Source organism: Pteropus vampyrus, unplaced genomic scaffold (genome assembly GCF_000151845.1).
Source record: "Pteropus vampyrus isolate Shadow unplaced genomic scaffold, Pvam_2.0 Scaffold353, whole genome shotgun sequence".
Taxonomy (NCBI): Eukaryota; Metazoa; Chordata; class Mammalia; order Chiroptera; family Pteropodidae; genus Pteropus; species Pteropus vampyrus.
In genome coordinates, this window is record NW_011889134.1 from 511,167 (window position 1) to 538,579 (window position 27,413).

The window sequence follows — 27,413 nt, forward strand, 5'->3', positions numbered from 1 at the left end:
GTTATGAGGGTGGAAACCTCATCAATGGAATTAGTGCCTTATAAGAGACCCTACAGAGGCTCTTAGCCCCTTCCGCTATTGAAGATATATAATAAGAAGTCTGTGATCTGGACGAGGGTCCTTACCTGACCACACTGGCACCCTAATCTGACTTCCTGCCTCCAGCTGTGAGTAATAAATTTCTGTTGTTTATAAGCCACCCAGTCTGTGGCACTTTGTTATAGCAGAATGAATGGACTAAGATAGTAAGTTTAATAAGGAGTGTCTCTTTACTGAAGAAAAAAAAAAAGGTCCAGAGTTAGCTGTAAGTCCTGGGTCAGAAGCTCCCACTCTTTTTCAGATGGCCTCCAATAAAGCCAGGGACACTGAGGTCTGGTTCACTTTTTCTTGTTCAAACAGACAGAACCTTAGAGTCAAAGAGGATCTCAGTGACTGTCTGGCCCAAGGGACCAGGACAGAGCCACATCTCTGCCTCCTTGGTTGGGTTCCCCCTGTGCCCACCACCCCATCTGGCAAACCTAACTTTCCCACAGTTTCCCTGAGCCCTGGACTGCTTGGGGTGTGAGCAGCCCAGCCCTTCCTCTGTCCTTACTAGTATATTGTTGGGAATGTCAATCAACTCTCTGCACCTCAGTTGCCCTGGCTGTAAAGGGATCAAGCCAACCTACACAAGTCTCAAGTCTCCTCCAGCTGGATAGGCCACAGGTCTGAGTTGGACAGCTTTCCTCTGTAATCAAGTAAGACTTCCATCCCCAGAGCCATCGTTGCCCACCTGTCTCTTCCCTTTTACATCCCCAAGCTCATCTTACAAAGAGGGGCTCAGTTTGATATGTGGTGCCAATCTTCCAAGTACATGATACAATCACAAGACAAGACTAATTCCTGCCAGCCAGCACAGGGAACAAAAACACACTGAGCCCTGGACAAAGGCCTTCAGCTGAATGAGGCTTTAAAACCATCTGTCTGTGGTTGTTTTTACAGGGCAGTGTGTCTCATCCTAGAAGGGGCCGTGAGAACAATGGCCAAGCTATGGTGTGGGAGGTTCCTGGGCTTTTCATCTCTAGCTGCAAAATGCCACACAGCAGCTGGTGGCCATAAAACCAACTGGGACCAACAGAGCCTGTGGATGGGTCCTTGTCACCTTTGATTACTGCAAAACAAACCCTTCTCTGGAAGAGGACCCCTACCCTCAGCCTTTTTTGCTCTAGGTGTGCAGCAGCAGGCAGGCTCAGGACTATCAGAGCTACCTTGATTTCTACCCACATTGCCTTGCAAACATGTCTATGATTTCTGAGGGAGCAGCAGCCTCGGCATGAAACCACATCCACTCAATGGTATCTTCCACCTCCCCCAACCCCTCAGACCAAACACTTAGAGAAAACCCAAAATTCGAAGACGAAAGGAAGATGCAAATGAGTCAATGGACTTTGTGGTTTGCCCTGTCTTATCTTCGGGGTTAGAAGCATGAGGTCATTTGAAAGCCCTACTTGGAGTTATTTATCCAGGGCACTTAGAGCAGTGATTCTCAGAATTTAACCAGGAATCACCCGACTTAAAGGTTCTGACCCAGTAGGTCAGTGGTGGGGCCTAAGAGGCTTCATTTCTAACAAGTTCCCAGGTGATATCAATGGTGTGGGTTTGTGGACAAAGTGCGTGGAAAGTGCTTAGGAGGCTTCCCAGGGCCTCCTGTCTTCAAGAAATACTGGAGTTGAGACTTATCAATGCCCTCGATTTTGCAGATGAGAGATGGAAACCCAGATGCGAAAAGGGGTTTGTCCCAGACAATTCAGCAAATTAGTGGCACAATGCAAAACAACCTTGTAAATGCTTAGCCTGTTTGAGGTCACCTGTTCTACATCAGAAGGGAAACCAGCAAGCCTTGAGTCTGTGTGAAGAATCAAAGCTCTCGTCTTTGTTGACCTTTTACAGTCTATATATTTCTGGCCATAATACCAGAGGCTTTGCGGTACTTTAATCAGAAAGAAGCAGCAGAGTATCTAGTGGTTAAGACCAGAAACACGATGTTTAATTTCTTGCCAGAGCTGGGCAGAGTGTATGGTAGGCAGATAAAATACAGGACGGCCAGTTAAACTTGAATTTCAGATGAAGAATAATTTTCTAGTTAATTATGTCCCCTGCATACTGAGATATATTTACACTAAAAAAAAAAAAAAAAAAGTATTTGTTGTTTATCTGAAATTCAAATTTAACTGGTATTCTTGCATTTTTATTTCTGACAAAGTGGGAAAAAAAGAGAGTAGGGATTAGGTAACAAGGAACATTTCCTGCTTCATCACTGTTGACCTTAAAGAAAACCACAAGGATGCTGATGCTCCACCAGGATGCACCACTTCCTACTCCAACAACCGTGCCCATATCCTCTTTCGGTTCATGTCTCTGAATGAAGCTTAAACTTCTTAACTAACTTATAATGTGATAAAAGCATACATTCATGGCTGGTTAAGCGTTGAATTGTGTCTCCACAAAATCTGTATATTGAAGTCCTAATATCCAGCACCCCAGAATGTGACCTGATTAGGAAACAGGGTTGTTGCAAGTGTAATTAGTAGAAGAGAATGGGCCCCTAATCCAATATGACTGATGTCCTTATAGAAAGGGGAAATTTGGGCACAGAGACAGACATGCACACAGAGTGAATGTCATATGAAGATCGGTGTTACGCTGCCACAAGCGGAGAACTACAACAACTAGCAGAGAGGCCTGAACAGATTCTCCCTTAGAGCCTTCAGAGAGAGCATGGCCCTGCTGACTTTGATCTTGACTCCTAGCCTCCAGAACCGTGAGACAATAAACTTCTGTTGTTGAAGCCACTCGGTTTGTGGTGCTTTTGTTACTGAGGTCCTATAAACAAATGCTTGGAGCTAGGAAGAAGGGAGTAAGTAGAAGTGGGAGCAACACAAAACAGGCAAGAAAATTTATCAACATTACCATTAGCTATTTTCCATAGAAACTTGAAAACCTCAGCTAATGGAAGACACAGGGATTTCCAAATGGTAGAGTACTTGGTATGAAAAGTACTCTACCACTGCTCTACTAAAATTCAAATTTTAAACATTAAACATTTGAACAAGTTACACACTATCTAAAGAAGAAACCTTGGAAATCAGAATTCACCTTGGTCATACAAGGATACATTTCCAAGCACCTCCAGCCTTAAAGAGATTGGGGGAAGGGTTTTAAAATTCACAACTTCAACAGACTCATTACTGTGAACTGTTTTTTTCCCACGAGAAGTTTGCTTTCCTCTAGTATTTACAAACCAAACATTACTCTACTGGGCTGGTGGTTAAAGAGCTCAAAACAAAATTAAGCAGGCTATTCTGATTTCATTGTCTCTCTTGATTATTTGCTTATTTTGTATTTCGAATAGCTCCAAATGACAAGATTTAAACAAAAGATAGACTATTTAACGATGCTTTACCCTCTCTTTTTTTCTGAAGTAAATGAAATCTCCTCAATTCAGTATGAATTTTAATGTATTTTCACCTTTACCTAGGCCTTGTTCTGGCCTGCAGGATTCCAGGAGCAGAACTCAATAGCCTCTCCCTAGAAAAATACCAAACCTAGCTGGCTCCAGTCACACTGGCCTTCATTTACTAAACGTGCCAAGGTGGTAGTTCCTCGGTTGACACATTTGTACGTGCTGATCTCTCTGCCCAGACTGTCTCTCTGTACCCCCAATACAACTTCCTACACATAGCTCAAATACGGCTTCTCAGAAACATCTTCTGTTATGACTTTTATTTTTCCTTATCACATAACCTTAGAATTAGATGGCAGAGAGTATTTCGGCAATACATATATAAAACTTTAAAAATTTACATACTACTTGACCCAGAAATTCCAGTAATAAAAATTTATCCTAAGAAAATAATCACAAATGCATGCAAAAATTTAGACACAAGAATGTTTACGGTAGCACTGTTTACAAAATAAAAACTAGAAACTTAAATATCCAATAATATGGGACTGAATAGAAAATTTGTGGTAATCCTCATTAAGAAATACTCTACAGCTTTTCAAAATGTATTTTGGAATGGAATAATTAGTGAAATGGAAAAAAGGTCCATGATATACTAATAGCAGAAGTGGGTTATGAATCAATATGCCAAAATGTTAACCGTAGTTTTTTGCTGGATAGTGGGGTCATTTGTGACTTTTATCTTATGTTTATCTGTATTTTATAAATCTCCTCTAAAAGGTACGTATCACTCATATAAATGTATTCTGAACGTTTATTTAAAATTCAATTTTAAGCGGTCACAGAAAGATAAACACTATGTGATTAAATGTGCACAAGGTACCTAGAACAGTCAAATTCAGAGACAGAAAGTAGAATGGTGTTTGCCAGGGGCTGGGGCAGGGGCTTAATTGTGAGTTGTTAGTTAATAGGTACAGAGTTTTACTTTTGCAGTATGAAGAGTCCTGGAGATGGATGGTAGTGATGGTTGTACAACACTGAGAATGTACTTAAGGCCACTGAACTGTACACTTAAAAATGGTTAAGAGAGTAAACTGTATGCTATCTATATTTTACCACGATTTTAAAAAACTTAAAAAATTAAAATCAGTAAAGCATAAGTACAGCTGGGTCTAGGGGTATCTTAGTTACTAAGATTTTTAAGAGCTAGGAGAGAGAAGCCTGACTTTGACCATGGACCACATGGCATTGAGCAAGATAATCCACTGTGCTCACCAGCACTGGAGAGTGCCTTGGGACCAGCAGGCATTTGCCTGGATTCCTGACTACTATTGCTGGCCATGACGTTTTCTGTCCCTTCTTTCATGACCGTGAAGTTTTCATCCTCTCTTGCCAGGATCCCTTAGTTGATTCTCATATGAAGGAACTGACTTGGCTGCCCCAGAAGCGTGACTTCTCTCAGAGCCTGGCTACAGGGACTGGTAGGGGCAGGGGGATGGGGCAAGCAAGTCCAGAAAAAATTCAAGGTTACATCCTCCATAGGCCATAGGTTAAGGTATTTGTCCCCAAAGTCCATCAGCTAGTCATCGGTAGAGCCAGGTAAAGAAAGGAATCTCACCTTAAAGCTTAGACAATTCACCTCTCTACTAAAAAATGAAGAGGAGAGAACTAGATTCAGCTAACAAAACTTCCTTCTCTATTCATCAAGAGGGTACCCAGTGCTTTGCAATGAGAAAGAGGAACAATGCCTAATGCCTGGTGGTAGGCCTGAGGGCTGGATGTGGCCTGCAGCTGTATCATCACAGTGGGAGGATGTTGGATGCTGAGTTCAAATATCTAAAAAGATCATACATGTACACAGGAAAAAGAAGTTTTCCAAGTCCTTCAGAGTTAACAGGGCCAGGGAAAGATAAGAAACTAGTGCTTTGCTTACCTGCTGTAGGCACACTAACGTTATACTGAGGTAAAATAAATAGGAAGGCAGTCTTGGCAGTGACCTGTAACATAAAGAAAAAAAGTTCCAATTCAGTGTATTGGACACATCAAAAGAATCAAGTGGAGCCTGCTACCAGCCCCCGGGGCCCACCTCTTTTATATCTCAGACACAAAGGCCTCTCCAATGAAGGGTTTTACCTAAATCAGAGTTAAAACCATTTTTTTTTCTTTCATTTTTCTTTAATAACATCCCTCCCACTACCTGCACTAAAAACAAACAAAACAATCCTGGACCCTGGATGGTATTTAGACTTCGAATCACTGCAGATAGAATGAAACAAGCTGTGCATGGCCAGCTGAGAGCTCACAAGCTAAGGGTACAAATCTGTCAGCCATTCATTCATTCATTCATTCAAGTATTAAGTTAATTCTAGGTAGCCAGCATTACGAAAGCCCAAAACTAATAAAAAATAAGATCACAGCTTTCTGGAAGCCTAGGACCTAGCTGAGGTTTCCCCAAGCATGTTGGTTAACTGCACAGTGGACAGCGGCCCCAAAAGTCTAAATCTGAGCTTCAGAAACAGAGAATTCCAGCTGCTAATTTCACATCTACCCTACTGTGGGGCATGGGGCAAAACATAACACCCCGTACTGCTGGTTTGTTTATTTCAAAAGCTGCCTTTAAAATCTTAGTTGCACTCTCCAAAAACTGCGTTTGTCACCTGGTTATTAATAGCCAAATCAGTACTCTGGCAATTTAGGGAGGAGATTACAAAATGGCAGTGGCAGGGGTTGGGGGGTGTCGAAGCTTGGACTCAAGAACAGAATTGGCTGCCTGGGTTCCAACGCTGTCTCTGCTATTTGTGGGCTATGTAACCACAAGTAAATCATCTTATACCTAGAGCCTCCCTTTCCCTGTCTGTAAGATCAGGGATATCTGTAATACCCCTGATGGTCTGGGTGACATTGTCTAAAGCTCCCCAGATACACAGGTGGGGCTGAGAAGCACCACCCATACTGTTCTGGAGCACATAAGAGGCCAGGTGAGGAGGAGGTTAAGACCCAGGCCTTTTCCAGGAGGCCTCTGGAGACACCTCAACATAAAGAGTTACTGCTTCTCCTCTGAAAAAAAAAAGGTGTGAACAATGCACCGTGGGTGTGGTAAATACACACTGGACGTGGCAAAAGCGGCATGAAAACCAGAAATGATGTACTGCTGCCCCTCCAAGTCACTGGGACTCCTGAAACACCCAGAGAGGGGTTAGTATATCCTTAGCCTTCTCTATCCATTAAAGAGCAAAACATTCCCCGTCAACCAGACCCATTTCTCTACAGGGGGTCATTTGCTCTTTGTACAGAGTGAGGCACAAGCCTTCCTGTGTGTGTGCTATTGTCTCAGCCATGTTGTCACGCTTACAAGGAAAAAGTCAAACGAGACTAAGTATGAGAAGGTGCTCTGGAAGACACAAAGTCCTTTCCAAATATACAAGTCAGAATTCTCTACCTCCACCTCCAAATCTGATTACTGTTGTCCCCAACACCTTTTTCAGAGTAATCCCAACCTTCCTTCCAATCCAGTCGCTTCTATTTCTTTAGAAGAAATGTACTCTGTTTCAGCCAAAACATACTACTCACTACTTCCTTTTGAGGGTTTCTCACTTTGTATCCTATTTCTATACCCTCCGCAAAACCCCAAAAAAACCCTATAGATCAGAATCTCACTTATCTTTCATAACCCAGCTCAACTGTAACTCTTCCATGAAGCCTTCCCCACCTGCTCATAGGGTATGATGTCTCTTCTACCTGAAGTGCCCTGTACCACATCCCACTGTGCCATCGATTCCATATGCTCCTTTATAGCTTTCCTCAGGTAGCACTCCTTGAAGGCAGGGACCGTGTTGTCTGTTTTCATACCCTTTTCAAGTAATCAACCCACATGCACACAGTAAGGGCTCAGTAACTACTCACTGGATAGGAAGAAAAATAAAAAGCTGAGTCTGTACTGGTTGCTTCACTCAACTGTATTTGGTCCTCAGTGCTGTCACCTATCTGTCACCCACAGCCTTCTCCCTGAGACCCATCCAGCTGCTAAACCACCTGAACGTGCCGCCACCACCACCACCACTATCACTCCAGCCACGGTGGCCTCTTCTTGCCTGGACTCTGCCCATGCTGGTCATCCTTGACCCGACCCTCCATCTATATTGCGTGCCATGACTCCTTCAAGGGTGGACCTCATCTTCTCAGGATGAAATCAAATGAGAGAAGATCAGAAGAAGCTTTACAAAATGAGAGAAAGGAAGGAGAGAGAAGAAAGGCAGGCGGGCAGGCAAAAAGAAAAATTTACCCAATACTGTACTGTGCCCTGGGCACAAATCTCTCATTCGGTTTCATTCAGAAAATACACTCATCTTTTAAGTTCATGGAGTGGACTAGAGTGGAGGGGGCCTCGTGACGTTTTGGCTGACCAGCATCCACTCCCCCTTCTTACTGAACTGGCACAAGAGTTTCCTGAGGCAACAATTCTCCTCAACTGTGTCTGAGAGCAGGTTGCGTGTGCTGGGGGGAGGGGGGCGGAAGGATGGTCACTGAGGTGACTGCATTCCTCCTGGAAGGATGAAGGGGCCAGATACCCTCCCCAGGACAGAAGACTAACCAATCAGACTGCCTCTCCTGGGCTCTGAACCTTGGGCGGGAATGAAGTGAGTGCCAGTGCCGGTCAGTGACGTGATGTGTGCCTACCCAAACTGCTTTGCTGTGGTTCCCACAGCCTTGCCCCTGGAGTACCCCATCAAGCATGCAAACCCCCAGAGAGCTTCCTTAGGTTGACCAAAATCCATTTCTAAGATACATTATAATTCCATGTGTAGCATGCTGGTGTTCAACCCTGACTGCACATTCAAATCCCTGGGGAAGCTTTTAAGCTCTCTATGCCTGGGCCACCCCCAGCCAATTAAGCCTGACCCTTTGGGGCATCAGCATGTCGGCAAGCTCCCCAGAGCATTCCAATGTGCAGCCAAGTCTGAGAGCTACACATGCAGAACCTGTCTCTCATCATCCTCTCAAAGCAGCCCTCTCTGTCCAGTCTGTCTCAGAATCTTTTCTGTGTCCTTCATAGAATTTGTTTAATTTAATCGATGTTTTAAGTACGCTTTTATTTTAACTTCAAAAGATATACACATCCTTTAAAAATCTGAAGCAATTCGGAAAAATGTTAAAAAAAAACAAACACAATATTCATTCTACGTTCTTTGCTTTCCTTCCTTTCCTAAGCTCATATTCATGTCTCCCTCCACATGTTTGGGGCCAATTCTCTGAAAGCTTTTCCTATGCATTTATTCTTATGGGATTTATTTCATTTTATTTTGACATTATAACTTGGACTGTGTTTATACAACTTGGCCCAAGGGATGAAAGAGTGAAAAAATTTTTAAAGAGCTACAACTTATTAAGTAATATTTAAATCACTTTAGCTCTGTTGGTCAAATGATTGTTGCTGTATCATATAGAGATACCTACTACGTGCTCAGCACTGGGATGGAGCCCAGGGAGAAAGAGAGGACACACACAAAATTATAAATGTGGACGGATGACAGGCTGAGGGTTACGTAACAGCACAATACTGGCTCTCCTACTTAATCGCTATATTCATTTAACAAGCCCTTACTGAGTGCTGGCTGTGTTCCAGACACTGTTTCAGGCTATGGATTGAAGATAATGAAGGCAAGTAAGATCCCCACTTTCCTAGAACTTATACTCCAGTGAAGGGACACTTTAAAAACAAGCACAGATAAATCCTATAAAGCTGTCCTTACAATGGATGGATTTTATAGTGTATAAAGTATACCTCAATACGAAGTGCTAAAAAAATTTTGGCCCTAATGGAGCTGGTATTCAGGTTTGCCCCAGTGCAACTGATCCTCATTCTTCAGAGATTGTGTATCTGAAGGAGGAAGGAGTGATCAGCCTTCATGTCCACTGATCAAAAAAACAAAACAACTTTCAAAAAAAGCAACTCTATTTCTTCAGCATGAAAACCACTCTCTGTGCTTTAAAAGGTCTTTTGGAACCACAAAACTTCACTCTATAACCCTCTCCCAGCCTCAGACCAGGGACAAAACAACCAATAATCTCTTCTCTGCAAGCACTGGCTGGGCTTATTTAAAGCACAGAGAGCTGAGAAACAGGCACCCATTAAAAATGTCTTTTCAATTATTTCCCATCCCTCTAAAGCTGTTTATAGGAAACATTATTGAGTTTAATAGCATTTTAAATGCCACGTTCAGCGGGTGAAAGGTCAAAAGTGACAATGTGCTAATACACTAATGCAAAGGGAAAACACTAAATTATGTAGGAGGAGCTCGCGCGCGCGCGCGCTCTCTCACTCTCTCTCTCTTTCTCTCTCTCTCTCACACACACACACACACACCGCACCATTGAACTTTTAACTAAAACAGGGCATCAAACCCAAAGGCAATGACATTGAGCATGTTTGTGTAGCCATAATAAAACCAAAACCGTTCCACATGCCATGCTCTATTAGGGACACACGAATCTGAGCTCTTGGTTGCAAGGAGACCAAGGATGCTGGTGAAACAGCTGCTTGCAGCAAAGTGTAGTGAACTTGGACTCCGGCCCCAGTTCTGCTGCAGGGCAGCTGGGTGACCTCAGGCAAGGGATTTTAACCCCTGGACTTGTTTTTCATCCATTAACAACAACAATAATAACGGCAATTAATGTTATTAAGTGCCTACTCAGTGCCAAGAACAATTCTAAGTGCTTTATATAAATGATCTCACGTAGTTCTCACAATGACTACAGCGTGGATACTAACAATATCCCCATTTTACAGAAACATGGAAAGGACAAGGCCAATTGAAGTGGTTAGAATGGATGTCCTTAAAGGTCCTCTCCGGCCTCAGCCCTAAAAGGCTCTCATTTCCTGATTTCACTTATTTGTCAATACCAGAAACAGCCTTTCACTGACAACTGGCTGAGAGATCGTCCCAAAAGTTTTAAATATATTACTCTTCTCCATCTTGTGAAGACGAGGTCTAGGTATCACCTATGTCTGAAAGAATGAGAAAGTAACTTAACCTCTCCAGTTAACCCACCAGCCTGCCAGCCACGGACACTGGGCACACCTTGGGTTCCAAATGCCCCAATCTGTTCTCTTTCCACTGCAAGTTGATACGTGGGCGCCAAAGGTAAAAGAGAACAACTGTGATGAAAGTATTCTCAACATATTCCTTTTAGGTAGCATTCAATCCTTTGGTTCAGTTTTTTCTCAGCAGACACAGCCACGTGTTGGCACTCGGAAGGGGCTACATTGGTAGTTGAGCAACCAAGGACAAGATAGGGTATGAGACCTGTTTTCACAGAAGCAGCTCTGCTCCAAACTGCTTCTGCCCCCTGAACACCAGCACTCCCACCTAAGGGTTGAAACACAAAGAGCAGTGTGTGGCCAAACCAGAAACTCCATGACTGACCCGTTTCCTTCTTCCTTAGGAGCACAGGTAAAGCCAAGTGAAATCTCTTGCAACTCAGCCTGTTCTCAGGAAGCCAAACAGTCTTGACTCTGGCTCTCCTCAAATTGATTTTGCATCTTTCTGCTGAGGCAGTGGATAGGAAAATTTCAGTCAGACAGGAAAACATTTAAAAGTTACGCCCTATTGGTTGAAGAGTTTTTTTCCTTTCCTTTTCTTTTTTTTTTTAAATAAGAGAGTCTTTTAGCCTTTTTTTTTTACTGAAGTGTTTGCTCCTCGAGGTTCTTGCTTTCTGAGAAGCCCAAGCATTCAGCTCATCACCTGCACACACGTTGTTTATGGCTGGGACTCAATGTACGTGGTTTGCAGCCCCTCCATCGCTCAACAGAAGGCAGATACAGCTGAAACAAAGATGCTTTTCACTCTTGCTTTCTGAAAATCTCCGTTTTGGATGACCAGAGGCTGCTCGGAGGGCCAAGCGTCTGAAACCAGGGGGCTGAGTTTTGACACTACCTTTCTGTGTGGCTTTTAGTAATGCCTAGAGATTCTGGTTTTCTCTCTTGAAAAACTGCCTTAATATAAAAATTAAGCAAAGCTAAACTCACACATAACAGATTCTCTACAAGCTCATGTTCATATACTGAGTAGACTATTAATAACATGATCACGTTTCATATTAGATTAAAAAGTGACAATACATATTTATGAGAAAAATCTCTAATTGGAATAGTCACAATAAAATTACACCGCTTTATTATATTCATCTGTCCCAAAGTCTAAACTTTATATTGGGATAAAGAGGAATTTAGAAAAATCACTTATAGTTTTAAAAATCTTTGAACTTGACCTTTTTAAAAAAAGATACATACAAAGACTGAACTTGCCATGCTATCCATCCCCAATTTGGGAAGTTAATCAAGTACCAAAAAACAGGAGGTGGACTACGGACAGCCCTTTCCTACATACTCACGACTTTATTTAAAACTTTAAGAGGACTACATATTTATATCATCTATGCTTTTATAGATTGAACTTGACCTACTATGTGTCTAACAGACAGCCTAAAATAAAACATATACATCCACATTAAAATAAAGTACATTTCTGCTCTGAAGGCCTTAATATATAGATACTCTTACCTTCTCCCTTAGGAGCCCTAGATCAATACATCTAATACTCTTACTTGATTATATACTTCACTCTCCTTTACCTCTCCTCAACAGCTTTCCCCGTATTTGGATTGTAGAGCATACCTGTAAACCATTCCTCACAGAAGCTAAAAACTAAATAAAAATACAGAAGTGCTCATGCAAAATAACTTTTAAGAATATCAATGTTTTTAAAAATGTATTTCTCCTGTACCATATGGCAGAGTTCAGATTACTAGTTGTTTTATGGATGGATATTCATAAAACACACAGGACAAAACATTTTTACTTTTGGCCAAAGCCACCTGTTCAGATGCAATGACATCTTAAAAATAAATTAAAAATCAAAAACAGAAAAAACAAAGGGTTTCAGAATGTAGAATTTTAGGTTGCAAGTGATTTTTGGTGAGTTAAGATTAGGTAACATTTTAGAAAAGAAACCACTGCATCAATATATCACAGTGCCATTTTAGCTGCTGTTTTTGAAGAAGCTTTAGCTCCATAAGGCAGGAAACACAAAGAGAGAGGGTAATTTTAATTGTCACAGATGTGTCTCCGACAGCCAGTCACTAATCACTGGCAATCATCAAGAATAGGTGCCAGGGCCCAAGAAACTTATGGCATTTCCTGGTATCTGGGGAAATGAAAGGTTCATTTCATATTCAGGGGCCCCAAAGACGCAGGGTAGCTGGACCAGCAGATCCCGGTGTAATTTGCCTTCATTTTCTTGTTTACTCTTCGGGAAGGAAAGACTAGACAGACAGTGATCTACTGCAATCATTTTTAATTATTCTCTACCATCTAGAAAGTTACCTACTCAAAACATCAGCATGTAGATCCCTACATTTTGACAGAAGAGTCAGGCATGTGGATTAGAGCTTGCTAGAAAAAAACAAACTTTGAGTTCACAGTGACAGAGCACGAAGCGGTCTCCAGGGGCCATAAATGAGGCTTGTTCACACGGGGAGCCTTCAGATGCCTCTGGGTGTTGGTGTCTATGCACCAAGAGAGAAGCTCTATCCCTGCATGTCCACCTCCACTCGTATTTACAATGAGCAAACGAGGGCTGGAAGGCACATAAATGATTTTTTAAAATAAGCCATTCTATAGGAATCTTAGATGTGTGATCTCTGTTGTCCCCCTTTCCACACACCCCTACTCCACTGAGGGGTGTGTTGATGAAAGAGATTAAGTGATGGGTCCCAGTGAATTGGCCACTGTGGTACCATTCAAATACCACTAAGAGCCTTACTCTTTCACACACAGCAGGAAGGTGAGGTCAGGCCCAGGAGCTCTACCACGTGCATCTTGATTCTGTCTCACCTTTATTTCCTAGCATCCTGTGTTACGATGCATCCTGCTCCTTGGGGCCAGGCATTACAACCCCATTCTGGCTGACGGCCAGCCCATTTTGCATGAGTCTACAAAGACCCGCCAAGGACCACCAGCATGAGGGCACCTGATAAGTGAAGCTTAATGATGATGATTTGATTCAGCTGAATTAAATCAAGGCCAAGAAAGTTAATGAAAAACACCCACCACTCAAATATCCCTGTTCCTCAGCAAGGAATATTCACAAGGGGATGTTCCAAATCCTCTTCAAAGTGGAGAAGGAAAATAATGTAAAAGGCAAGAGTTTCCAGAAAAATGTGCTATAGATAAATATAAAATACAAGTCAACTCCCAAAAGTATGGCCTGAGGTAAACACTACCCACACTCTGCCACAAACCGGTCCCTCCATACTCCTAAATTGAAGAAACAAATGAGATTTAGGGTGAAATACCAAATTCAAAAAGATCTCCCTCCCCCCCCTCACACAGATATAGCAATACACATTATTACAAAATTTTGTTTTATTAACTGAAAGTGGTAGTTTGGATAACATGTAAAAATCCATGGTGCTTTTTCTCAGCCTCTCAGCTCCCCAGGAGGCTGACTGGGACCTCACACACAGAGAAAGGCAGCCCAGGAAGAAAACCAAACATCAAAGGGAGAGTCTGGACCCCAGTCTGAACTCACAGCTGGTCCTCAGAGGTTGACTGGAATATGCAGGCACCCTCATCTGGGGCACAATGCGCAATACCCCACTTACTGATGAATCTGCACTTTGGCCTCTGAGCAAGAGCCTGGGGGCCGGGTGCCCCCCACCCCAGGCCTGCTGAGCAACAGGGGAATACAAGAAGGAATAGAACTGCCTAGGACACCAATAACCTTAAGCTTTGGCCAAGAAGCACAGATTATCTTTATGCAAGAGAATCACACAATGAGAACAGGATGAGAGGACACAGACACACACAGATACACAAAAAGGGAGAGGGAAAGAGGAAAGACTCTCCTGCCAAGGCCGATGGGGAGGGGAAGGAAGTAGATATGTTCCTTTCACTCTCCAGACATCACTCTGTACATGCACCCTAAGGCAAAGACCAAGGCTGCAGAGGGTAAAGCGCCATCCTCAAGTACTATTTTTGCCATCTCTCCTGACTGCCCGGGAAAGACTACATTTTCCTAAAATACCACAGGTCCTGTTCCACAGTCCTCCATGATTTCCTCATGCCTAGGAGAGAATCAGGACACCTGCCTGGCATCTCAGAACCCCACAGGTACCCAGCCATGCCTTTTCAAGCTTTGCCCTATCAACTCTTAGACACAAAATGCCCCCTACCCCTTACTCCAAGCACCATCCCAGGCAGAAAAGGCACCACAAAAATTCAGAGCCCAGTCAGACAAATCAGTATGCAAAAGCTCATTTCAACACAACAAAATCATCATTATTAGAGGTTACATACAGGCAATTCAGAGGATCTAAGCCCCCTACCCCCATGTAGAACATCACCAATGAGGTTCTGCCTGACCTGCATCCTGAAGGACCAAAAGAAGGGAGGAAGGGGCCTATGTGCACTAAGGTAGAAAAATAGGACAAAAGTGACTCCCAGGAAAAGGGAAGGTTTGTGTATGAAAAGTGATGAGGCTGGAAGGCTCTATGAAGGGCCCTTTATGGCAGGTATAAAAATTGTACTTTATCATACATGTGTGAGGTAGCTACTTATGGTTTTAAACAAGGAACATGATGAGATTTCCACTGCAGAGAGCTCATTCTGCTCAGGGTGTAGAGAATGGGCTGGGGAAGGGAAGGTGAGCCAGGAGGGTAGAGACCAGTTAGGGAGGAGGTTCCTATAAGAAGGGACAACACAGGCCTGGACAAAGGTAATGGGAACAGACACAGGACAGCGTTGGGCAATTTTCAGAAGACTCAGTGGCTCAATAAATTAAGGTGAAAGAGTGGTCAAGAGTGGTGCTCTGGTCTTGTTCAAGAAACAGATGCATAAGCATATAATTTAAATAAAAGGCATTATGATGGTTATTCAGAGTAATGTGGATGGTAGTATCATCAACTGAGAGAGAAAACAGCAGCAGTCCAGGATCTGGGAAGGAGACCAGTCAGAGGCCAGAGGAAACCAAGAGGGGCCCCAACAGCCAGGGGAGAAGATGTTGTGAGGAGTCGGTGCTCAGCACAGGCAGACCCTGGGGTGGACCAGCCAATCTAGGGCTGATGTAGGGGCTACAGAGGGGCAGCAGTCTTAAGATTTTTTTTTCTGATGTGTCCCAAATAGCTGTAATGGTGCTCAGCATACAACAGGGCCTCAATAAATATTTGTGGACTAAATGACAGCTTAAAGAGCCATCATATCAGGGAACCAAAGGTCCCTGGGGACTTTGCTGAGTAAACACTGGAGAAAAGGTGGAAGCAGAAGCTGGTGTACATGGTGAACTGGAAGTGGCAGACTGGAGACTGAAGTCTGGACTGTTGGTTGGGACACCTGGGAGCTAAAAGGGGTAGGAAGTCGGGGAGGGATGGGAGAAGCCTGAACCTATGAGGAGAAAGACCAAGGAGAGAAAAGTGGTTGGTTATGCAGAAAAGTAAGGGAGGAACCAGAGAGGAATACATCAAGTCAAGGGGTATTTCTTCAGAAAGTGAGATCTAGGACTACAGGAGAGGGTGCCAAGGGGGAGCACTGGCCTTGGGTGGCTTCCCGGACAGGGCCCATCGCCTCCCTGTTCCCCAAACCCCCTGCTGCCTCTGAAGTTCTGACACTTGTCTAGATATAGAGAAGATGCTCAATTAATCCCCCTGGAATTGATGTAATTCCGAGGAGGAAAACAGGAAGTTGAAGAGGAGTCGGAGGACTTGAGGAGAGAAGCAAAAACAAAATTAATACTCCCCCCTCCTTTACAGTCAAAACAGGACTAAGAAATCTTTCCGCTGTCTAGTTAATGAATTCTTTTGAACCAGTGCTACACTGCCACTCTCAATATGACTTTACTTCCCTCCACTTGTTTCCCAAGAGGGAAAGGCAGGGCCACCTGGATGGACTGACAAGAGGATGGCTGTTCTGTGGGTTCCGAGGTGGGGAATTATTAAGGTGCTGGCCAGAAGGCCATCAGGAGGCCTCCAGCTTCCTATCTCTCTCAGCCTTTACTGTCTCTGGCCAAATTGATGAGGTTCAGAATCAATACCTGAAGACATGCAGTTAAGCATCTGGACATGGGCCAAGATCTACGTTCTAAGGTCTGCAGTCACTGCCACCATAGCTACAGGGGCTTTCCAGAGCTTTCTCTTGGATCTTACAGTGGCCACACCAGGATTTCTAAAGAGATATGTCAAAGAAAGCATTAGATTGGGATGGGGGGGAGGTGCATGTATACAAAGCTGTCTGTTAAGATACTTTCAAACCCCAGAAACACGTCTTTGTTTAGCACTGTCTGTAGGAAAAGTTTTAAAAAATATAAACCCAATCCTTCAATCACCAAATATTTACTGAGCACATGCTCTGGACAAGGCACAATGCTATCTATAGGAGATACAAAAACTATTAAGACACACTTCGTTACCTCAAAGGCTCAGAGACCAAAATCAGGAGCTAGGCTACAATCTAGTCCAACTCCCTTATTTCAGAAATTATAAAATTGGCCATCCTTTATTGAACATTGACCACAAGCCAGGAAAGGTTGATGTATTTTATATGATTACCTCGTGTAACCCCCAACAAGCCTGTAAGGAACAGCAACAATTAATGTGTAAGATCTTATTAAATGCCTGCTGGGCACTGTGCTAATAAACACCAAACAGGATTACCTCATTTAACCTCCAACTCTAGAAGCAACTACTGCTGCTACTGCTACTACTATTTACTGAGCCCCCATTAAATGCCAGAAACCATTCTAAACACAGAAATGAGCTCATTTAATCCTCCCAAAGGCTTTATTGTACTGAACAAGTGAGACTCAGAAAGCTTAAGACACTTGCCCAAAGGCACACAGCTAATAAGCCCCAAAAGTGGGATGAACTCAAGATCCACTGGACTGTGATATCTGGATTCTTAACCACTATGCCACCTGAGCACTGTGCCTAAAAATTAATAATGATCAAAATGAGGCTCTGAAGTGTGAAGAGTTAGTTTTAAGACAAAAAAAGATGTCATGAATCAGGACACAACTAGGCAAAGGACAAGTGGAGGTTCTTTTTCCTTCCTAAAGGCAGAGACCATTGTTTTATTCATCTCTGCACGGCCCCCAGGGTCCTTGTTAAGTGCTCTGGGTTTAGAGACCTATGGATCTTCCCTAGGAAGACTTCTGGGAGAGGATGAGGGTTAGAACAGAATCATTATAGTGCTCAGAATGTACAAGAGGAGGTCTCCGAATGGAACAGTCTAGCTTAATGTAGTCATGGTGGCTTTGGGGGACCATCCAACGTGTGGGCCAACTTTAGATCTCAGTTGTCTCCATTTTTTTTCAAAGAAGCAAGCCTAAAATGGTAAGAGAGGAAATCTGGCCCTCAGACCCTTCAAAGCTTTTATTCATTCGAATATACATTTATTCTAAAAGCTTCTGGGCCCCAAACTCAACTATCTTTGTCTACTGAGTTCATCAGTGGAGATGTTCTCTATTCCAGCACTGTGTGCATTTCAAAACTTGCTTCCCTGAATGATTCAAGTCCAGATGAAGAAAATCCCTTGCTTCCCTCAAATAAAGGAAGCAACATTGTAACATAAAAACTCTAAATTCTCGTTTCCGGCCACAAAACTCTAAAAGCTGTCCCATATTTCATAATTTACCAATTAAATTTTATCAGTTACCTAATGGACAAATGAGTCTGAGCTCCTCCATGTGAAACTGTCAAGAAAGTAATTTCCTATTAGATATAGATATTCAAAGACTAGTGGTAATTGGACATGGTGATTAAAATCCCATTTATGCTATACTGGTAACACCTCTTAGTCCCTGAGGGCTGAGTGTGCAAATCCCTAGGGTAAGAGAAGGAAATAGGTTTAAGTGGTACTTGAATACTATCTAAACTACCCCCAAAAGACGGAAGTGGAGGCTCTGACGTGCTGCCACTTTTAAGAAGCAAAGGTGATCCTGGGCTCACCAGAGATTGGGGCAATAAGTAGCTTAAAGTAGCTAGCTGTGTTATACTATTTGGCTTACTGCAATCAGGAAACATCTGTCTAAAAAGCCTGCTGTCAAAGTTTGTAGTATTTCAGGAGCATCAGTCTCTCACTGCGCCACCCTTTCCGATTGCCTATGGGCGTAAACGAGGCAGGATTCAAAGAGGAGATAGACTAGAATCTATCGGTGCTACTGGGCTGAGTAATTCTCCACTTGCCCCTCCAGGTCCATTTTCCACCCTGTTCTGTGTCGAAGAGATGAGAGCGGATGACCTTTAAGAAAGTACATCAATGGGCTTCCCCGACCTCTGGCTTCAGCTGAATCTGCAGGAGATTAGACAGCAGAGGAAGAGTGTTCATTACCCACCACCCTCTTTGCTGACCAGATGTGGCAGTGACTTGATCCCTATCAAAGGTCCAGCCCCTCTTCTTTGGCCACAGCTTGCTGGCATTACCTCAACCTCGTCTACTCTCTTGCTTACATCTTAAAAAGTTCTGTATCCACTCCACCCCTGTCCCATCAAGCTTAGGGTTATCTCCTCACTTTTGTAAGCCCTGATGTGTTCTACCAGCCCTTATCTGTTTCCCCTGATCATGTCCCCACCCTTGTTAATAGTGCCTTTAATAATCTTTCCTTAATTACCCCATCTGTCTCCTTGTGGGACCCTGATGGATGTAGTTGGGATCCTCAACTAAAAGCCTTAATACTAATACCACCTGATAATAATTAACCTGGTTAATACCACCACTGGCAACAGGGCACTTCAAATCAGCAAAGTTCTCTCCTATACATACTTGCTTATAATATTCCTTGGGAAACTAGTAGGTGGTGGACAAATAGTCACTCCCTAAGGGCCAGCTAAATTCCAAACGGCCAATGCTATTGACAACTTGGATCAGAAAAGGCTTTCTTTGCATGGAACACTCCAGAACTGGCTTCTCACAAACTCTGATCAAGACAAACCCCCCACTGTAGATCAGTGACCACCTGTCTGAGTGTCTCACGGAGCCTTTACTGAGGACAAAGGAGGGGGACACAGACACTAGAGGATACCACTGACCTGAGGCTACAGTAATGAATCCCAGGCCTGGCCTCATGAACATTCAACATGATTTTGGAAAATCACACCCACTATGAATGGGGACTAACTTTATACTGACAACTAAGATCTTTTAAATAATATAGAATCTGCTCCAGTCAGGAAGTGCAGTTGCTCTGCCTGTTTGCTCAAAGTGCTTAGTAAAGGGTTACTTGGGTGGAAGGGATGAGCCAGGGAGTCCCTAGCCCAGTATCTCCTGGAACACAAAGAGATTCTTTTCCCTTTTATTTTTTCAGGATAGAGCAGAAATTGGAGTGAGGGTAGGCATTAGGGGGAGGGTGGATGAAGGAGGAGGGAGAGTCTGCAAACAAACAGGCCATTTATCTCTGGGGTGTCTTTCTACCTTTTCCTACAGCTGAGTAGCCTGGGGGCAGGTTGTCTGCCAAGCTTCCCCGCCCGTGTAAACACTCCGGCACCAGCTGGGGTTTGGAATCTGCTGAGTCTCTGCCAGCTGGCGACCTGGAGATGGTCAGATTAAAGGAATGCTTAATGAGTGAGGGGGTGGGAGACAGAGGCTGTATTTACACAGAGGGGGTCTGCAGGGGTCAGTAAGGCACTGGCCAAAGGGGCCTCTGGAAGTGGAAAAATATGAAAGGAAGAGGAAAAGGGTTTTCAATGTGCCCAAGCACCATGCTCCACCCAAATGGCTCAAGGCTGTTATGTTCATTTATTTTTTTCTTTTTAAAAACTGACTTCTTTGTCCCCATCTCAGTCCCCTGCCCCCTCCCCCTATCTCCCAAACCAATTACACACAGCCTTTTGAAAGTTTCGCAGCTGGCTGCTTGAGAAGGCTCAGCGTGATCAGACAGCACGGACACTCAATCCTCCACAATCCCAATTTGGGAACGTTAACACGGAAACCCAAGCCACGTGCTGACAAGCAGGCCTTGGGCCACATTCAGCCCCAGCTGAGGCCAGTGGTGGGGGGGGCGGGGGGACACAGCCAGCAGGCAGCCATCCTGGCCTCTAGCCTTACAGAGACTTCAGGTTCTCCCATGCAAAGCCCAGGGGGCAAGGATTCAGAGGAGACAGCCCATCTGACAAGACCACCAGGCCATGAGGCCCTTCTGCTGCCCTGCAGGGGGTGCAGGGCTGGGGGAGTGGGGTGGGGGGCAGGGAACAAGAGCAGACCGAAGTCAAAAGTCCTGGTGGCCACACCTGCCAGGAAGGCCACCTGCAGGCCTACTGAAGCACCTGCAAATATCTAAACCCCAGATGCTATATATATTACCAAGAAGAGGAAGCAGGCATCCCTCAAGAGCAAAAGAAAAGAAGTACCAGGAAAAGGTGAGACCTGCTCTTCAGCAGCTCAGCCACAAACCAGATGGAGCCTCAGGCTATGGCCATCTCCTTCACTAGACCTGGGGGTTCTTACCCCTTAGCGGGTGTTCTCTGAAGTCCTTTTGCTCCCATGGAGTCTTCCACGTGCTTCTGGGACAGGGATTCACCTACATGTGCAGGGTTCAAGCCCGGCCCTTCATGCTCCCTTAGAAATCCCTGCCACAGTGGCCACTTGTATTCCAGTGACACTCAAATCTACTTTTCTTATTGAGATCTTTCTCCTGGGGGACAGTCCTGCATCTTCACCTAAATAGCGCATCGTTAACTCCCATTTGGCATGCCAATAATCTAACTTGGCGTCTTTATTCCAAAAGCTGGTACCCAGGAGACATCTAGATTTGCCCATGCCCCAAGCTGCAAGCAAGGACTCCCCACCTTTCCTTATGGCCATCTATGACTTCTTCCTTTCTTATGTTATTAAATCTATTATTTTCACTCATGGTGCTAATCAAGACTTCGCACTGTCATCTCTCAGCAGCCTGCAGAAGAGGCTTCTAACTGGATTCTCTGTCTCTGGACTTAACCCTCTTTCCTCCCCACTTAGACAGGACAACCGGGCTATAATAAACAACAGGCACCTCCTTCGTGGCCCCCCACTGTTTAAAGGATAATATCTCTTTAATCTGATGTTACTGAACCTCATTTCCTCTCCACCTTTATCGCAACTCCCAAAAATCTCAGTACAACAGCCCTAGGTGTCCTAAAGGATATTCTAGACCATTACTTCATAAAATATTCTCTAAGGTTGACAAATTTGTTTGGTACAGATATACAATGTTCATTACTACTATATTAAAGGCTCTGACAAGTCCTGACTTAAAGAAATCCGTTTAGCCTAGCATTTCCCAAGCCTATCTGGTCCAGGAACTTCTTGCGGCATTTCACCTATAAATTGCTTTCTTAGATTCTATGAGTGACTTTTCTTGCCTTGAATGCCAGCCCTCTGTTCTGCCCTCCATTTGCGTTTCTGCTTTAACTTTCCTGCCAGAACCAGCTATGTCCTCACCTCCACCGTCCTGCCGTCGGCGCCCTTGCTGCTTCCTTCCCTCACATCTTAAGCACCAGTTGCCTATACCTCTTTGTTGAGAGGCAGGAGGGCACAATGGTTAATAGCCTGAATTTTGAATTCAGAAAGACCTGTGTTAAAATCCCAATTCTGCCCTCACTTAGAGTTCTAAGATGGAGTTGTTCATCGTGCTCAGTGTAGAGAGAGGTAACAGTCTATTAAAGATTGTTGAGGGGATTAGTGGGAGTAGAAGGTCAAGTCTAGCACATCACAGTATTCAATAAGTAACAATTAGTCATTTTTCTTTTTATTTTTTATTTTGGCTTTGTCATTTATCATTTTCTGTGTATCTTCCAAATGGGACGCCACCGGAAGCCCCAGGGCTAAGCACTGTCTATCCCCTACCCCTCCACCTACATAAATCTACCACCAGCAGCTTCACCTTCCACCAGACAGTAGGTAAATGCATACCCTGGGCAGGAGAGCAGAGCCATCAGCCCAAGTCTATCAATGCTGAGCAAGAAGCTAAAGATCTAAATATTCTTCAAGGCAGTCAAATACTATAATTTCATAAAAGCCCCCAAATGTTACCATCCTCCCCCACCCCAACCACCTGCTTACTGCACCCCTGGAAGGGTGAAAAGGCCCTTGGGAAACCAATGTGAATGGGTCTCACCCAAAAACACACTGGGCGGCCTATTTCCACAGCATCACAATTGGGCAACAATGAGATACCATGTGAAGGTTTAAACTTCAAATTTTCAAATGCTGTTTCTAAAAGCTTAAATTGTACCACAGGCTATTTCATTTCATATTGACTTGTTCCGTTAATATCTAGAACTGAGAAGTTTCACGTCTACTTCTATTAAAATCCTGACCTGCACTTTTCTTGATGCATTTTGTGTAGTAGTCTTCTCTGAATGGTTTAAAATACACTAATTTTACCCTCTGAGCCACTCTTCAAAAGGCTTCTAAAAAGCAAAGCTTTTATTTACAGTAGGTAAGAATGACATCTCTAAGATCAAGGGCACGGGCTTATCTTCATAACATCTCCAAGCTGCCCTTCTGTACCCCTTTCCTCTTCTGAGTGCTCTCTCTCGCTGTCTCTCCCACACACCCCAATTTCTATTCCATGCTCCAGCTTCTCTCCGTCCCTCTCTCCATTCACCTTTCCTGCTCTCCAAGCAATAGCCTGTCACTAATCCAAACCTTCCATCTCCAAAATGAAAATAGCTTTAACATGCCTTTTCTGATCATCAAAATGCTGTATAGTTTGTTGAAAACGCGCGCGCGCGCGCGCGCACACACACACACACACACACACACACACACACACACAAAACAAGCCTGGAGATAAAATAAAAATTAGCTGAAATTCTATCACACAGAGAAAACCACAAATTGTATTTTGATGTTATCCTTAGAGATATCTTCTTATAAAAATAAAATGAATCCAAATTTTTACAGAAAAAGGCCCACACAATATGCCATTCTGTAATCTGCTTTTTAAAAAATCACAACCATATGATTTGGACATCATTCTATGACGCTGCATATGGAATTATGTCATTATTTTAAATTGACCTAACAAATCCTTTAATGGTAGGCATTTAGGAACCTCATCTTTTTAAAATGTTAGCATCTCAAAATATTTGGATATAATATTGAGTGAGGGGGAAAAAGGAGAATTTGGTCTGTGCATTATTATTACAGTCACGAAAAACCAGCATCCGGGCATAAGAACAGAGTAAAAATTAAATCAGTCATGCTAAATGAAAGAGCTTGAAAATATCTGTTTGTAAAAGTGGTATTCAAACAGCAAAGAAAGTCCTTCAACAAAAATAACTCATAAAATGCAAAATCCCCATTATTTTAAAAAATGCAATGACAGTGAGGTCACAACCTCAGTGTAAAATATTTCAAGCTGCTGATCTCCACTTACTGTAACCTCATCTTTTTCTTCCAAGCGGGAAAGGGAGACAGCAGCACTGAAGCCATTTGATCTTTGAGAAAGGGAAAGGTGAGAGGTGATTCTGGGGCTTGAGGCACTTGAAGGAGGGCTCTCATGAGGAGAATCATGGGCTGGGGGCTCAGGCTCAGAGCTCACTCAGGAGAAGCCCCAGCAAACAGACTCAACCTGCACATTTCTGAACAGTCTTGGTGACCCAGACAGCAATGTTTGAATGTAAAAGGTGTATCTAGTGAGAGATGGATGTACAGCCTCTGCATAACTATAATATGAAAATGAGTGGCACAGAAAATGGCTGCCCAATGATGGCTGCAATAGTCATTCAATTAATTAACATTCATGAATAACATGGATGGAATCCTTAATGTCAGGCTCTGTAAAAATGTTGTATGTGCATTATTAGCTTACTTGATCCTCCCAAAAATTCAACGAAAAAGGCACAATTATTTTCATTCCCATTTTACTAACTGAAAACCAAAGGCAGTTAAATAACTTAATCAGGTGCTCTAGTATCTATCTATATATCTGTAAGAATCAAGCAATTTGAATTCAAAGCATACACTTCCAGCCTGTACCCACTTCACGGTATTTATAAGCTCTGCACAATCTGGCACCGTGAAACGGAGATTCAGGGTACACATCCAGATGGCTAAGGCCTCAAACCTGCAGTCTGTTTTTCAGGAGAGAGAGCCTGTGAGTTAATCATAATAAATCTTCTTCTCTGTTAGGAGCTCTATGTACTATACAAGAAGGCCATGACTGTCTTTCACTTTCAAGAGGTCTCCGTGGAAATGCACAAAACCAAATGTGACCTAGAGCCAGTCCTCTCCAAGGTGTTTAGTTTTACACATGCCCCTAGTCTGGGACTTTGGCCACATCACCCTGGTCATTTCTGAGATGTAAAACAGACTAAAAGCCCTTAGCAATAATCACAGAAGTCATTCCTGAAGGAAGCTGAGCTTGCAAGCTGAAAGACAGTATATTTAGTTTAAACATGACGGATGGAAGGTCTAGGATACTATATTTGGGCAAACCCGTTGATTTGAGGTTTGGTGAAGTTCTGGGTTTGGCAGAAATGTCCTTCTCCCACCCTGCCCCCGCCCCAGGCCACATGGGCTCAGCTACAAGGCGTGGCTCTCACACAGGCAAAATCTAACAACTTCTCCCTAGGCTCTAGAGAGCAGAGGTGGCACAACTACTCCAGGGAGTAAGTAGGTGAGGTGAAGAACAACTAGCAAGCAGCCAACAAGAAGCCAGAAGAGAAGGAACTCTGAAGCACTGGGTGGTAATGTAGTCCCATTAAGAGGCACAAAAGTCCCCCTAGGATCCAATCCAATAAGGGGCTACCACACAGCTCTGGCCATACTGAACTGTAACCGCTGGTGACAATGATGGATGGTTTTCTTATCCATCCTTCTTTCTCATTAGCCTGAGCAGGTAGTGTATTATTATTACTTTTTTTATTGTATGTATGTATGTACGTATGTATTATGGAAGGAGTATGTTTTAATCAGCTTCGTGTCCCAGGCACCTTCAAGGGGTAGATGTTCAATAAATGTTTATAGAATGAATATAAAAGAGTCATGGAGATTGGTGACACAACAATGTGAATTCACTTAACAGTACTGAACTACATATTTTAAAAAATGGTTAAGTTACTAAATTTTATGTATATTTTGCCCCAATTTAAAAAAAATAATAGCACATATTACAGGAAAAAAGGTGGTGGCACTTAGTTCTAATGCTCACTGTATGAAATTTGGTGAAGTCTGGGTTGAAAATTTGAGTTTAAGAAGTATGGGGGACGGTTTAACTGGATAACTGTTATCAACAATGAATCATGATGTACTGAAACAAAAAGTCACAAACAGATGACAAATATGATACTCAGTAGGTTCTTCCCTGCAGAAGTTAATAAAATGACTTCTAGAAGAAGTCTTCTCTTCTAGGAAGAGTCAATAAAATGTACAAGCAGTTTCTATCCAGGGAACTCCAATCCAATAATTCCAACAAATACACTCCTGCTCACACACTTCCGACCCCGACCTAAGATTTGGCACTCTTATTTACTGAGAGAGAGAGAAAGCTGTTCAGGAAACCACCTTCACTTACACCTCCTTATAGGATGGGAGGGTGGCGTTTCACAAAGGGAGATCTGTGGGATATTACTAAAAACTATTTGAAAGAGGTGGTCAGACAGGTCTGAGAAATGATGGATGCTACTTCAACAAGTTTATAGAATATGTGAATCTCCAAGAAAGGGAGCACAGTAGAAAGAGTTTCACATAACTCTCTGAACCAGAACCTCCCAGCTGCCCAATTACCACCCCGGGGACTTCAGGAAACATCAGTGTAATGGACATGACAGGTTATTTGGAACATCCTGAGCTCAGACACTAGCTTCCTAATTTACTAACAGTGTGATCCTGGGCAAGTTTTTACAATCCTCTAGACCTTATTCTCTTTCTCTTTAAAATGGAGTACAGGACTCGGTCTCTGAAATCAGAACTATGGACTTTGAGTTCTGGCTCTGGCATGTATAATAAGGGGAGCCTGGTCAGGTTACTTAGTCTTTCTAACCTTCAGTAAAGTGGGAGTAATCAGAGTATCCATCCCACTGGGAGGACTGAATGAGAGAATATATATGAAGTGTTTTTTAAAGTGCTGAGCACCAAGTAAGCCCTCAATATACATTTGTTATTTTTGACTCTATAAACTGTGAAGTGTTCACTTCTCGGCTTAAATAGTTCATAAGACCTACTAGATTGACCACAAACTTATCTGGCATTTGGTTACATGCTGATATGTCGTATTATATCCTACACTGGTATCTACTGAGTCAGATATAATTCTTATCTCAAGTTCCTTTTCTTCCAAAATAGAATTGGGGGAGCTAAATGAATTTACATGATATGCACACTTATTATAAAAAAAAAAAATTAAAGGGAAACATATATCTTTGAAAGCTAAAGTCTTCCATAACCTAACCTCCCTGAAATATAATCAATGTTGACAGTCTGCTGTGATCTTTCCAGATGTTGCCCGTGCATATATAAACAGCTTTTTATTAAAATGGGTTCATTCTATACAAACTAATCTATAACCTATTTTTTTCCCCTCAAACATCAGTCCATGTCAATACATAAAGGTTGACCTTATCCTCTTTTAAACTATAGAGTATTCCATCGTATGGCTATACCATAATTTACTCTAAATCAGTTGGATAGATGGATATTTAGACGGATATTTAGGCTGTATCAAATGCAAGGTGACTTTAGGGCAAAAGCTCTGTCCTGCGTATTTTGGCATCTCCATTGAGTTAGCACAGTGCACATGGTAAAACTTCAGTAAATTCTGTTGTGTAAACTCTCACAATACTTGCCTCTGAACCACAGATGATTACTGGGCTGCAGTCTATTAAATATAACTCTCAATAGCCAGCATTTTTGTGTGAAGCCTGGATAATAATGAGCAACAATTGCAACGCTGGCCCTGAGATATAACTCTCAGATGAAAAAGACAAACTATTCGATATAATT

General features: G+C 43.0%; 1 protein-coding gene across 1 annotated transcript in view; it reads right to left on the reverse strand.

Moving 5' to 3' along the window:
• The window catches only part of TRAM2 (translocation associated membrane protein 2), a 68,276-nt gene that overhangs the window by 26,178 nt on the left and 14,685 nt on the right, over window positions 1–27,413 (reverse strand). The window contains exon 2 of the mRNA XM_011379075.1: window positions 5,376–5,439. Coding sequence (XP_011377377.1) covers window positions 5,376–5,439 — 64 coding nt within the window. The remainder of the gene's footprint in view (window positions 1–5,375; window positions 5,440–27,413) is intronic.